This window comes from Calidris pugnax, unplaced genomic scaffold (genome assembly GCF_001431845.1).
Source record: "Calidris pugnax isolate Ruff unplaced genomic scaffold, ASM143184v1 scaffold30, whole genome shotgun sequence".
NCBI classification, from domain to species: domain Eukaryota; kingdom Metazoa; phylum Chordata; class Aves; order Charadriiformes; family Scolopacidae; genus Calidris; species Calidris pugnax.
In genome coordinates this window covers 1271571-1284961 of record NW_015090776.1, presented here as the reverse complement: position 1 = coordinate 1284961, position 13391 = coordinate 1271571, and the positions used below count along the sequence as shown (strand labels likewise).

Sequence of the window (13391 nt, the reverse complement as noted above, 5' to 3'; positions counted from 1 at the left end):
TTCCATGTGCTCATCTGCATATCCTTAAAAGATAATGCAGTAGTATCTCAGAAGTCTCTCTTGTGACTGTTAAGCACTACCACTAAATTAGACCTTGCTGGTGTCTGAGAAGGTATGGGTTCAATAAATTAGCATTAGGAAAATGAAAGCTGTTAATTGTACAGTAAGTAAATACCTACATGTTTGGGTTTGGGTTTTGTCTGATTGTTCTTCTTTTACAGGCTACTGGGGACCCTTACTATCTAGAAGTTGGAAAAACACTCATTGAAAACTTGAACAAGTATGCAAGAGTACCTTGTGGGTTTGCTGCAATGAAAGATGTTCGTACAGGAAGTCATGAAGACAGGTAAAGCATTTTGCAAGTATTTTTTTCACAAAAAGATGATAGGAAAATGATTATGTAATTGAATTAATTGGCTTTTGAGTAGCTGTTTGCCTTCAGTTTGATAACCCATGTCTTAAATTTTCAGTTCATCATAAACTATTTCAATATTTTTAGTTAACATTTCATTTCCCACGTCTTAAATTTCCAGTTCATCATAAACTACTCAATATTTTATAGTTTGTTACGTAAGAATATTTTTAGTTAACATTTCATCTCAGAGCAATAAACAAATTACTTTCAAACAAAATATACTTCAAATCTAGAACTTAGTAAAGAGGTTTATTTGTTTTTTCTATAATGCTGTTTTGTACTGAACGTGCTGAATCATTTCCCTCCAAACACAGTTCATTCCATGTGGAAAGAATACTAATGTAATTCAGTTCAACAATAATAGTAAATGAAGTCTTCACAGATGGAGCAATATGAGTATTTGTTTTACTGATGTTTTAGAAAAAGGGATCTTCCTGATGATGATGTTGTTTTGGTTTGGTTTTTTCCCTACAGAATGGACTCTTTCTTTCTGGCAGAGATGTTTAAATATCTTTACCTGCTGTTTGCTGATAAGGAAGATATGATTTTTGACATTGAAGATTATATCTTCACTACAGAAGCTCATCTATTACCACTTTGGCTTTCCACTACAAACCAAACCATCTCTAAAAAAAATACAGTAAGTGACAGCTCAAATTTAAATCAATTTTAGTGGTGCTTTGAAGCAGTTCCTTTTTTTTTATGAGAGGAAATGAAAGAAAAATCAGGAAAAATCATAGTTTAAAGAAGTACACCAGTGTTAAAACACTTCGTTTAATATGAAGTATTTTATCATACTTAACAGTCACATGAGTATGAATAATGTTTCAATGACTGGATTCTGCACCACTGAATCTTGAAGAAAGAGCTGTGGAAAACTAGCAATATTTAACCACTGAATCTTGAAGAAAGAGCTGTGGAAAGCTATCAATATTTAAAAAGACAATTATTCCCCACCTCTGTATAAATTTGAAAATAGCACACTGGTATTTTTATGTTCATCTTTATTTTCTATTATTTTTTCTGATATATTTGCAACAACATGCCAAAGTTGTTGCTTATTTTACTGCACAAACCCTTGGTAAATTTTGAAAGGTTTTTTGAGACCGCTACAAGTTAGTTTGCCAAGGTACAGCTGTACCCTTTGGGTACGTGATTGCTTTAGTCCATGCAACAGACATCTGTTGTGTAACTGAGAACAATTATCAGTTTATAAATTACTTAGCCTTCCAAAGTCACCTATAATAATACAACTGTGCTGGGAAGCATCATAAATACTCTCTTTTTTGGTTTTGTGCTCAATAAGGTGACATAATTAATCAATCTTTAAGGCAATAATACTAGTGGCAAATAAGAGAAATGTGGGCAAAAGTGAATAGAAAGGTGTCCAGGGTGTCAGAGATGTAAATTCCCTTATGCTAGTGTGCCTTTATTCTTACCCTTTACTGTGTGTTCTACAATAATGCCTGGATCAGAGGAAAATGCTGATGTTGTGCGTGTCAAGCCTATGGGTCCTGGAGAAATCTTAAAATTGAGCATAAAAAACTCTGTTTTATGGATTCTAGCATTAGGCAGTGAACAATTTTTAGTCTCGTAATGTCTGACATCAGTAATACATTTAATGGGGGGTTGTTTTTTCACATTCCTTGATGGTGAAAATCCTGCACCCTCTATGAATGTTCTGTACTTGAGCATTTATCATTTGTCTTTGAGTTTTGGAAACAGAGACTCTGCTTTTTAAACTATGCAAGAAGTTGTCTTCCCTCTGAAGGGTCTGAAGGAGCATTTTGTGTAACTTTGGTTACAACATGAGAAGTTGATATTTTTGAGGCAGACAGGATTCCCACAGCTGACATACGTAGTTCTCTTGAGAACAGCAAATGTTAATAAAAGGCCAATAAAGGAGATAGAGTAAACTGTTCAAATGCAGTTTTCTTAAGCTCTTTAAGTCAAAGCTGCTAACCTCCATAATACAAGTAAGAAAGATGCATTGAAAATGGTGTCAACAAAGTGCATTAAGCAGCTAAAAGGCTGTGAAGATGAGTGTGTTACTCTTGATGGAATTTATCTGATGGGGGAAAAAATGATCAGAATAAATGGAATGTGTAAATTATTTTTAATATAAACACAGTGCTAGTAAGTCAAAATGTCTGTGAAATAGTTGGTAGTAGCAACCCAGCATCCTGTTTGTATTTATTCCTGTAAACAGGAAAGGTCGTGTCTTAGCACACTGATGGTTGCAATAGTGCTTGCAAGACCTTCTTTCCTGAGTGATGTGACTAATATTTGTCACACTAAGAGCATAGGTACTTTAAAGTGTTTATTCTAGTAAACTAATAGCCTTTTAGGTCTTGGGTTTAGGGGAGCTTTTAAATACTTGATTTTTAATTAGCTAATATATTGCAAACAGGCTTTTTTGCAAGTAGATAAATACTTTAATTTTTTTATAGGTGAGAAAATAAGAACAGACAAAACAGACTAAGAACAGACTAAATATGGTTCCAAATTACTGTGCATGTTCCACCTGGCTTCACATGTTACAAAACAGCAATTTGTGTAAATGTTAACTCTGTCATCTCTTCTGAAAATAGAGATTGCTTGAATTATATATAGATTCATCCTTCCCCATTGAGACTTGCAAGTCTGGATGGCTCCTGAGGAGGAGAATCTTTTGTTCATATGAAAAGATGTGGCATTCTTAGTAATACGAAGCAAAAATTACCTAAGGCCTGCAGCTGGTCTGCTCAGCATAAAGGCAATATCAGATGGAATTGTATTAGCAAAAATTACCTAAGGCCTGCAGCTGGTCCACTCAGCATAAGGCAATATCAAATGGAATTGTATCTACTTCTTTTAGTTGTCCAGCACAGAAAAGTACAGGGGCACTAGCTATGTCATGAGTGGGCTTGGTAAGTACTGTTTGTCAGTAGAGGATTAGCTGGTTTTGCAAAAAATGTCTAGATACTGTGGATACAAGTTTGGTAAGTTGCAAGTTAGAACTGGTATTGTATTTATCTGTTCCTAGAAAGGGGTTGTAGTGCACTGGTTGCCCTTTATTATTACAAGGTGTGGCACAGAAGAGTGATGTTTTCTTCATTCCTGGAATGTGTGTGGTTGTAGGATATTTATTGAATTCAGCTGCTCTTATGTCCCAGGTACACAAATTACTTAAGGGTGGGTCTACGTGTTGATTTTCTTTGTATGAAAATGTAACCTACATTTTTAATAGGTGGTCTGTATCTTCCATTTTAGACTACAGAATACACAGAGCTGGACGACAGCAACTTTGACTGGACCTGTCCCAACACCCAGATTCTTTTCCCAAATGACCCTATGTTTGCTCAGAGTATTCGTGAACCTTTGAAAAACGTGGTGGATAAGAGCTGTCCCAGGGGTATTTCCAGAGCGTAAGAGGAATATTTTCTTGTCTTTTCTTAGTGTAGTGAGGGGAATAGTCTGTTGTGCATGGAAGGAGAAATATGAAGCGTCATTGGAGCTTGCTCTGCTTGAGTTTGGAGTCCTTTTGAAATGGACAGCCTAGCTACAGGAAAAATCAGTTCTGTTTTGTCTGGCATCATCAGCTTAGTTCATTGCCAGCAGGAGTTAGTGGGTCTTTCAAAGCAAAAGGAGCTTAATGAGCCACATACTCAGAGTGGGAATTGTAGCCCAGGTGTTACATGAAATATATCTCTTTGATTTGTAAAATTTATTTCTGTAGTCTCTTGAACAGTTCTGCAATTCTTCTTTGTAGGAAGCAAATCATACCACCAATCATTCTATGATACATAACTTCACCTGTTTTGGAGAATTTAGGATGGTCTGTTAAAGCTGAGGAAGTTTATTCTGAACACCTCTTTGGTATTTATACTTAATGAATAAAACTGAGAAGCAACTGTATGAAGAAAACTGATTTAAGTCAGTCTTACAATAATGCAGACTATTTAGAAGTGAGAGCTGGCGTATGGTAGTTTTGTTACCAACATTGTGTGTGCTTTTTTTGCACACAAAATTATTGATAATAGTGACAACTTTAAAAAAAGATATTTTGACTGAGAAGTTGCATTCGAGTGAAGCTTGTACTCAGCATTATTCCAAAGAATTCTAATCTTGCGGTGATAGGAATAACGTAAAAGTCTCAGTCTCTTGAACAGTTCTGCAATTCTTCTTTGTAGGAAGCAAATCATACCACCAATCATTCTATGATTCTATGATACATAACTTTACCTGTTTTGGAGAATTTAGGATGGTCTGTTAAAGCTGAGGAAGTTTATCCTGAACACCTCTTTGGTATTTGTACATAATGAGTAAAACTGAGAAGCAACTGTATGAACAAAACTGTTTTTAGTCAGTCTTACAATAATGCAGACTATTTGGAAGTGAGAGCTGGTGTATGGTAGTTTTGTTACCAACATTGTGTGTGCTTTTTCTTGCACACAAAGTTATTGATAATAGTGACAACTTTTAAAAAAGATAGTGTGACTGAGAAGTTGCATTCGAGTGAAGCTTGTACGCAACATTATTCCAAAGAATTCTAATCTTGTGGTGATAGGAATAACGTAAAAGTCTCGTTTCAAGAATAATCTGTTTTTTAAACCTTTGATCTCTAATACCTTTTGGCAGAGAAGAGAGTTTGGGAAGTGGACCAAAACCACCATTGAGAGCCAGAGATTTCATGGCCAGTAATCCCGAGCACTTGGAGATACTGAAGAAGATGGGAGTCAGTTTGATTCATTTAAAAGATGGAAGAGTACAATTAGTACAGCACGCAGTGCAAGTAAGACCTGACAGTACTTTTTTTGAAAACCTTTAGTAAAATGCTACTAGCAATGAGATTTAACACTTAGAGGTTCAGGACAGCTGGACTGCAGAAGGGGACACATGAGCTTGAATGTGCAACTACATTTAGCAGGTTGATGCTTGGTAATGTTTTGCCTCAGGAACATTTTTAACCAGTCTTCCATTAAAATAGATGGAGGCTGTTCTTGTTGAAGTGATGCAGTTAATAACATCTTATCTGAAAATATTAGTTTTCAGCGTGAGATATTTGTGTTTGTTTAGGAGATCTATATGGTTATATATTTTTTTAGTCTACAGTGTAGTGGAGATGCTACAAAGTTAAATTCCTCATTTGAAATATGAATGGGTGTCAGTGAGCATTCACTCTGTATTTTAAAATCTCCGTAGCAGTGATCCAAGCAAACCTAACTTCAGGATGGCTTGTTTGTTTTGGTTTTGGTGGGTTTTTTTTTCCCAAAGTTTCTCAAAAATTTAAGAAGAAACTGTTTATTGTTTCTTTACTACTCAGGCAGCAAGTTCACTTGATGCTGAAGATGGCTTACGGTTCATGCAAGAAATGATTGAACTCTCCAGTCAGCAACAGAAGGAGCAGCAGCTGCCTCCTCGTGCTGTTCAGATCGTTTCCCATCCCTTCTTTGGCAGGGTGGTCTTGACCGCTGGCCCAGCACAATTTGGGATGGATTTATCCAAACACAAAGCAGGGGTATGTGAGATGTGATCTGTTCCTAGCTTTCTGTTACTTTCCTTATTGAATAAACCTAAATTTTACAGTATTGGTGCTATTTCAGGATGGCCAGCGAGAGAGCCATCAATTAATTACAGTGGTTAAAATGACAGAGCGCAGCAATGACAGAGTGACAGCAGTGAGTGTCTTTTAGATGAGTGGCTTATCAGTCCATGGCCCATGCTCTGCTCCTGAGTCATCAGTCATGATTTTGGATTTAAAATGCATATGTAGTATGATTTTTTGAAAGCAATTTATATAATCTGCAGTGCGTATCTTAAGAGATAGTAATTTAAGGGAAGTTTTTCCTACTGTGTCAGCCATGGTTGCAGAAGCTCTTTTAGAGTTAGAATAATATAATCTGCAGTGCGTATCTTAAGAGATATTAATTTAAGGGAAGTTTTCCCTACTGTGTCAGCCATGGATTTGCAGAAGCTCTTTTAGAGTTAGAATTGGCTGTTCTTACACAAGCTTTTATAAAAGGCTGTATCTAGATGGAAGAAGAAAATATCACAGAGGCAATGGTCCTTACTGGAAGCAGTAAGAAAACTCGATGACTTGGATTGGGCAAGATGCAGCCCAAAAGAGGAGTTCCACACTAGCAATTGACAAGAAGAAATTTTTCCAGAGACAGCAGTTCACAGGTATAGACAAAATACACTGAATATCAGAACTTGGGTTTCACTCGATCTTTCTTGGCTTCTTAGAACTCCAGCTTCAGGGTAGAGATTGCCTGCACTGAGAGAAGACAACACTAAATGCATTAGAGGGACTGAAGAAATGAACATGCTTAGGAATCTTTTGCAAGTTTGAACCTCTCTTTCTGTTTGTTTTTGTTTTTCCAAACAGACAAGAGGATTTGTTGCAACCATTAAGCCATATAATGGATGCTCCGAGATCACTAATCCTGAGGTGGTGAAAGAGAAAATTGCTCTGATGCAAAGAGGCCAGTGTATGTTTGCTGAAAAGGCACGGAACATTCAAAAAGCTGGAGCAATAGGTGGCATTGTTATTGGTAAATAAATTCTTAACTTCTTAAAATCTTAAGTTTGTGTAGATGTAACCTATATTTTACAGATTTGAAGATACTGGAAAGCTGACAAGAAGCTGTTAAACTCTCTGAGGTGACAGTGCTCCAGTGTAGAAATTGCACTTTTAGAAGATGAAGAGATATTTTGCTTTTGTTTGGTTCTGCACAGAAAGTAGAGCTAGAGAAACTGGGATGGGTGGTTGTCACGGCTTTTGCAGATGAGAAGTTGTTATTTTAAGGATCACTGAGTGTTGAAATAGTGCTATCTACTGAAGAAGACTTGAGTTACAAATGAGAAATGATAAGGAAAACAAGTGCACAAGTTGGATTTTTGCTTTTTACAACCGACTTACTATTTTCTGCCCAAGATCCTCTTAACTGACCGGGCAGTAGAAAGCCGCTAAAAGAAACCTGCTGAAGTTCAGAGTTGTAGTCTGTTTATCTAACAGGAGGTTTGCTCGCTGTTCCTTGTGTCTGTGTCTGGCTAGATGACAACGAGGGAAGCAGCAGTGACACAGCTCCTCTCTTCCAAATGGCTGGTGATGGAAAGAACACGGACGACATCACGATCCCCATGCTCTTCCTCTTCAATAAGGAAGGAAACATTATCCTGGATGCCATCCGGGAGTACGAGTCTGTGGAGGTGCTCCTTTCTGATAAAGCAAAAGACAGAGGTAAGATTAGAGGTTATTTATACAATTTTAGCCTCCATCTGTGCCGTGGCACAATGTGGAATGTATCATAGTGATTTCTATTGCCAAAGGTGCAAATACATTATTTGGTAGCTCTAGTTTTCTGTTTGACGTTGGTAATGGCTTTCTTATCAAACAACTAATATCTGAGATGTGTTGTTCTGAAGTTAAATGTCACTTTGACTAAATGAGAAAATACAGCCTTTTGGATTCCTTTTGAACCTTTTTTTGTCACAATCTGCTTTGAAGTGGCGTCAGGAATAGCATAAGTGCTTTCAGTGCCCTACATTGTAAATGCCTCTCTCCTACCAACCTCCCCAGTGACACACTTGGTACCCAAAAGGAGAGAGACAACTGTTACGACTATTTTGCCTATCTAAGGAGAATTTGTTATCATGAGAAATAAGGCTGCTGACCTCAGATGTTCTGCAGTTTTTCTTGTATAATACAAGAAAATTGCAAGCTAATACATTTCCAATTAACATGTTTGCATATGATAGAAAATGCTAGGTTTTCTCTTTGTCAGCCTTCGGCGTAGCGCTGCTTTGGCCACGCAGAGTATGTGAGAACAAGTATCTCTAATAAACCAGTGACAGCGTTTATTTTGTGCACATTTGCAAAGGTGTTATGTCAAAAGCTGCAGTGTTGTTTCTTCATAGCTGCTTACAAATGTCTCCTGTTTATAACTATGGGTAATCTGCTCTAAGAAAATAGTAAGTACAAAAGATAGCTCTGCATTTGAGATTTTGTAATGCCTATCTGCTTCTTCCCCCTCCTCCTGCTTCCGTTTGGAATCCCAGCAACAATCTTTAAAGGTAAAATGATTCCAAACTACATTATTGATAGCAGTAAGTATCCCGTGTTAAACATGGCATATTCAGTTAAACTCCATAGAAGTCCTGAAATATTAGTGTCCTGTATACTAGGCATAAACATCTAACTCCAAAGAAATCTGTGTGGTTAAATGGGGCAGCTGTTGCAAAGTTACAAGCTAAATCACTGCCTGAGTTAGGTCTGTTAGTTGCTTTGAGTGGGGATGTGACAAGGGAGGTTTGGGCTTTGGCTCTCTTTAATTCACAGTTCAGTAAAATTAAGAAACTGTGTCTCCCACTTGCTTAGAAGTGGGATCCTGGACCTGGGAGAGCTTTAAAGTTCAGTGCACGCCATGGATATTTGCCTGAGACTGAAAGATGGCAACTAGCACTGATCCAGAAGTCACTATTCCACTTTGAGGAACCCAAACTAATCTCACTATATTGTTTGCCCTTGTTTAAATGTCTTGCCTCATCTCCCTCTGTAAAATATGTTTCTTGATAACATTAAGTTTTCATATCAATGGAAAGTCTGCACTTCCTTGAGGAATAAGGTCAAGGGAGGTGACCTTGCTTATGAAGTACATAATAAAATGCTGCCTTCCTAGGTGTTTGGGTTTTTTTTAAAATGTGGGTTTTCTTTTTTTTTTTTTCTTCTCTCCCCTCTCAAAGACTTGGAAATGGAGAATATGGACCAGAAATTATCTGAAAACGATTCACATAAACAGAATTCAGAAGAAGCTCCTTCAGCATCTCAGGATGTTGGCGCGGTCAGTGAGGAGCCCGAAGAAGGAGAAAGCTCTGACGTTACTGACCCTGATTCTTTATCTCCTGCTGAGGCAGACAGGGACAGCATTTCCATTTCAAATCAGGATTCCTACGTCCCCGGAACCGATGAGGCCGGCGCTCCGGAGCCAGCGTGTACGCCAGGGGATCACCAGCCTCAGGAACAAAAGACCGAGACAGAGTCAAATTCCAAAGTTAACTGGGATAATAAAGTCCAACCTATGGAATCCATATTAGCAGACTGGAACGAAGATATAGAAGCATTTGAAATGATGGAAAAGGATGAGCTATGACTTGTAATAGTAACTTATTTGTTAATAAACAAGTGGAGAACTCTTTTGGGTAAAAGCGAGGCCCTGATATCTGAGAACGAGTAAACGTGTTCAGTATTGTGATGAGCAACCAGATTTCACCTGGAAATTACCACACAAATCCAGCACGTGCTCTTTGTATTTTTTTTAATTTTTCCTGTTTAAAAATGGGAACGTGCAATTGAAGCATTAGCCTGGCTCCCCTGCATGGTGCTGTAACCCAGGAGGCTCATTTGGGGAACGAGCCCAACTTCTGCCTTCCAGGCTCCAAGAGGTCAGGCTCCCTTGGGTCTCTGGAAGGCAGGAGTTGAAGGCAGTGGGGTGACCACGCCATGAACGGTTATCGGGGAGCGCACTGGAAGGCTGGAGGTCAGCCATGGCTGTGGCTTTCCCTGGTCTCTACTGAGTTGAAAGCCTTCATTGACAGCAGCGGGTGACATTATGTTTCTGGTTCTCTTGTCTTTAAGACACAGCTAGAACTTGTCCCATCACATCATACTGAGACGTGGTGGTGTTGCTCATCACTCCTTCCATCCATTACCATGAAGAACGACCATGATGATATGTGAGTTTTCCCTTCTGCTCCACTTTCAACTAGAGAAACTGTACAAACCAAAGGCAGCGTGTGCTTTGTAAGCAGGTTCCATCAGGGAAACGAAGGCAGCTTTGCTCCTTTGGGGTCTACCAGATAAAGGGTCACGGTGTGTTGTGGAAGTTCTGCTTGAGGTTAAGGTAAAGTGGTCAAGGTAGATGTTGAGTTACAGGTGTTTCCTTTGGCCTTCCAGGTTCAAAAATGTACCCTGAGATACAGAATTTAAACTGGCAATATTCTCTGAACGGACGCTAAACGGAACTAGATCGGTTATAACAAAAAATCTTCCTTTTTCTACAAATTTGATTTCTAACAGCTTGACTGCATTATCGTTCTTTTTATACGCAACTTGTGTACGTGTGATGCTTAAGGCAAGGAGGCCAGTCCCAGCAGTGAAATGCAATGATTCTGGCTCTTGGGTCCATAGCTCAGTGTAGTGGCATGACCCACAAGGATGGCTGATGTGTTACTCTGGGCTTTGGGAGATTGTTACAGGTAAGTGTGAGTCCTAATTTGTTATCCCTATTATGAAAAAAGCATTATTTAGATAAAAACGGGGATGTTTTAAACAACTGAGAGACGTTTTGACTGTGTCCAAAGAAACTGCCAAAAACAAATTAACTTGATTTATATAAACCGCTTTTAGTGAGTTGTGGTTCAAAGAATTGTTTTATATTAAAGAGTAAATTAATACTGCCTATATGCTGCACCAGGCTAAAAATGGAGGTTTATATTAATCTTTACGATGGAATAAAAAAGCGCCCCAATCAGAACTGCACCTTCCATTTAGCTGGTGAAATTTTGTGTGCTGAATATGCAACTGTTAATTAGTACAGCCATACTGTATTTATTTATGTATACTCCTGTACAGTATGAATGGAGAAATCCCAGGCAAATGTTGTATACATGTGTACTTAATGACACTTGCTTTCAAGAGTATCAAAATGCACAGGCACCTTTTGAGAGCATGACAGTCAGACTATTATCCATAAACTGAATAACTTTAAATCACTCGAGCAGGAGGTCATTTCAAGGAGAAAAAGAAGCGGTAGTGGAATAGTGAATAAGTGTCCTTTTAAAGAAATCAGCTTTTAAATGTAGTTATAATTCCTTTGCACAAATAACTGGATGGAGGTTTGGACTGAATGAGTAGGGCTTGAAGCAGCTGGTGGTTTTCAGTTGAGAATTTTTTTTTTATTTATGTTTTTTTGTCATGTGAGGAGTTTGATCACGGGAGCCTTCCAAGTGTCCTTTGTTCCCTGGAGCCCCGGTCCGTCCTGAGGGACACTGTGCTCCCCTGGCAGGGCCTGGACTCAAGGCAGCGTGGCCAAGTGCAGGCAGCTGCAGGATCAAACCCAGAGGTTTCACTCTGTCAGTGCTTAGTGCCACAAAAGGAGCAGTTTTGTTCCCGTGCTCTTTGATGTGGGTTACATCTTCATCCTTGTTAGCTCTTCTGGTGGAAACCAAATCCTTTTATAGTTGTAGAGGCCCTCTGCTCGTTATGTTAAGACTGCCAGTATAGCAGCTAAAGGTTTTCTTTTTTTTACTTGCAGAAAATTTAGGTGTTTAAATTTTATTAAAAGATGAACTTTTCTTGCCACCACTCGCTCATTCTTATTGAATGGCTTTTCCACATCTATCGATAAAGCAGCAGACATTAGCTCTCCTTTTGAGGGATTTTTGAACAATCCCAGAACTCTGATGTTTGAAGCATCCTTTTGGTGGTGGCCTACCTCAGATAGAGAACTGTTGCCTCCCTCTTTTTGGGTTGGGGTTTCTTTCCGGTTTTGTTTCAGTTTGTTCTACTTTACCTTTGAAACCATCGTAAGAGCCATAGCTTTGTTTACAGAACTGAATGGGGTAAGGTTGACCTTCTGGGAAAGAGGACTAAATTGGGGGGGGGGCAGTTTTATTCAGGTTCTTTACAATTTGTATTTCCTTACGAGGAAACAGGTGTTAGGTTAACCTTTTCATATCAGTCTGAAAATAATTCAGTTTTCTTTCACTGTCATCTTAAAAAGCGAAGACGAATGTATTCATCAAAAAGAAGAACTTTTGGTGAGGGGTGTCAGTGTTCTTCCCAAATTGTTTTAGAAGTCTGCTCCCTCCATGTGGAATATTGCATTCACCAGTCTCCTCTTCCCTTCTATGGTATTGTACATTTATTTGTATGGTATTGAACACTGAAGAATTTGGGAATCACAGCTGGAGCTAGCACTTATTCCATGCCATATATAATTCAGATCAGCTGATTAAGTTCTTATTTGATCTTAGAGGAATATTCTCAATTGTTTACATTTATTGTATTTTAATAAAGTTTCCAAATGAGCCCAGCTTTGGTTCTCCTCCCGCTGCCAGCGTAGCTGAAGGCACAGTGGTAGGAATGAGTAAGTGTATGTCAAGGGGTTAAAAGTGGGACATCTTATGCAAAAGGCATCAGTCAGAACATAGAGGAAAAAAAAAAACCAAACCACAAAACATTCTGTGAATGAAATATTGTATGTTCAGATTTTATAAGATTCTTCTTTTTTTTTTTTTAATCCAGCCCAATTTACAGCCGTATATTTTCTTATGAAAGATGTCTAATAACAGGTGCTGTAACACTATTGTTGGGTTTTACTGTCTGGTGGTAAGTGTATACAATATTTCTAAGGGCAACTATGTACTGTGATGTAAAAGTCTGGGCTAAAATGTATATAATCTGTGTACATAATTGTGTACTTGATTATAATTGCTGATTGTAAAGATTTAATAAAAATGTAAATATTCTGGTCAAGCTGTGTAAATTGACAGCAGCTTCTGAACTGCCCTGGGTGAAGGCAACAGACACCCTGCAGTGCAGGAGATTCTGAAATAAGGGATAACTCTTCACTGTGAGGGTGGCCAAAACCAGAGATATACTATATAAACTATATAGAAACAGATTCTGGTCAAGCTGTGTAAATTGACAGCAGTTTCTGAACTGCCCAGCGAGGTGCCTTCACCCCGACTGTGAGCCTGGCTGTGGGGGGGCACGGGGGTGCACAGCCCTGGGTGAAGGCAACAGACACCCTGCAGTGCAGGAGATTCTGAAATAAGGGATAACTCTTCACTGTGAGGGTGGCCAAAACCAGAGATATACTATATAAACTATATAGAAACAGCTTTTCAGTATAAAATCAGAAGTAGACTGGAAAGGCTCTCAGCAGCCTGGTCTAATTGGACTGGTTCAGCCTCTGTTTTTCTATGACTT

At 38.6% G+C, this 13391-nt stretch overlaps 1 protein-coding gene across 2 annotated transcripts in view; it reads left to right on the top strand.

Annotated features, from left to right (window-relative positions):
* The window catches only part of EDEM3 (ER degradation enhancer, mannosidase alpha-like 3), a 32706-nt gene extending 19771 nt beyond the window's left edge, over positions 1-12935 (top strand). Inside the window, exons 13-21 of one of the 2 annotated variants that reach the window (XM_014948706.1) lie at positions 222-346; positions 890-1055; positions 3668-3822; positions 5036-5189; positions 5721-5915; positions 6786-6951; positions 7455-7640; positions 8459-8506; positions 9143-12935. In XM_014948706.1, the coding sequence (XP_014804192.1) occupies positions 222-346; positions 890-1055; positions 3668-3822; positions 5036-5189; positions 5721-5915; positions 6786-6951; positions 7455-7640; positions 8459-8506; positions 9143-9549 (1602 nt within the window). In that variant the 3' untranslated portion in view covers positions 9550-12935. The remainder of the gene's footprint in view (positions 1-221; positions 347-889; positions 1056-3667; positions 3823-5035; positions 5190-5720; positions 5916-6785; positions 6952-7454; positions 7641-8458; positions 8507-9142) is intronic. The other variant, XM_014948716.1, reaches the window with a different exon arrangement.
* The last annotated feature ends 456 nt before the right edge of the window (positions 12936-13391 follow it).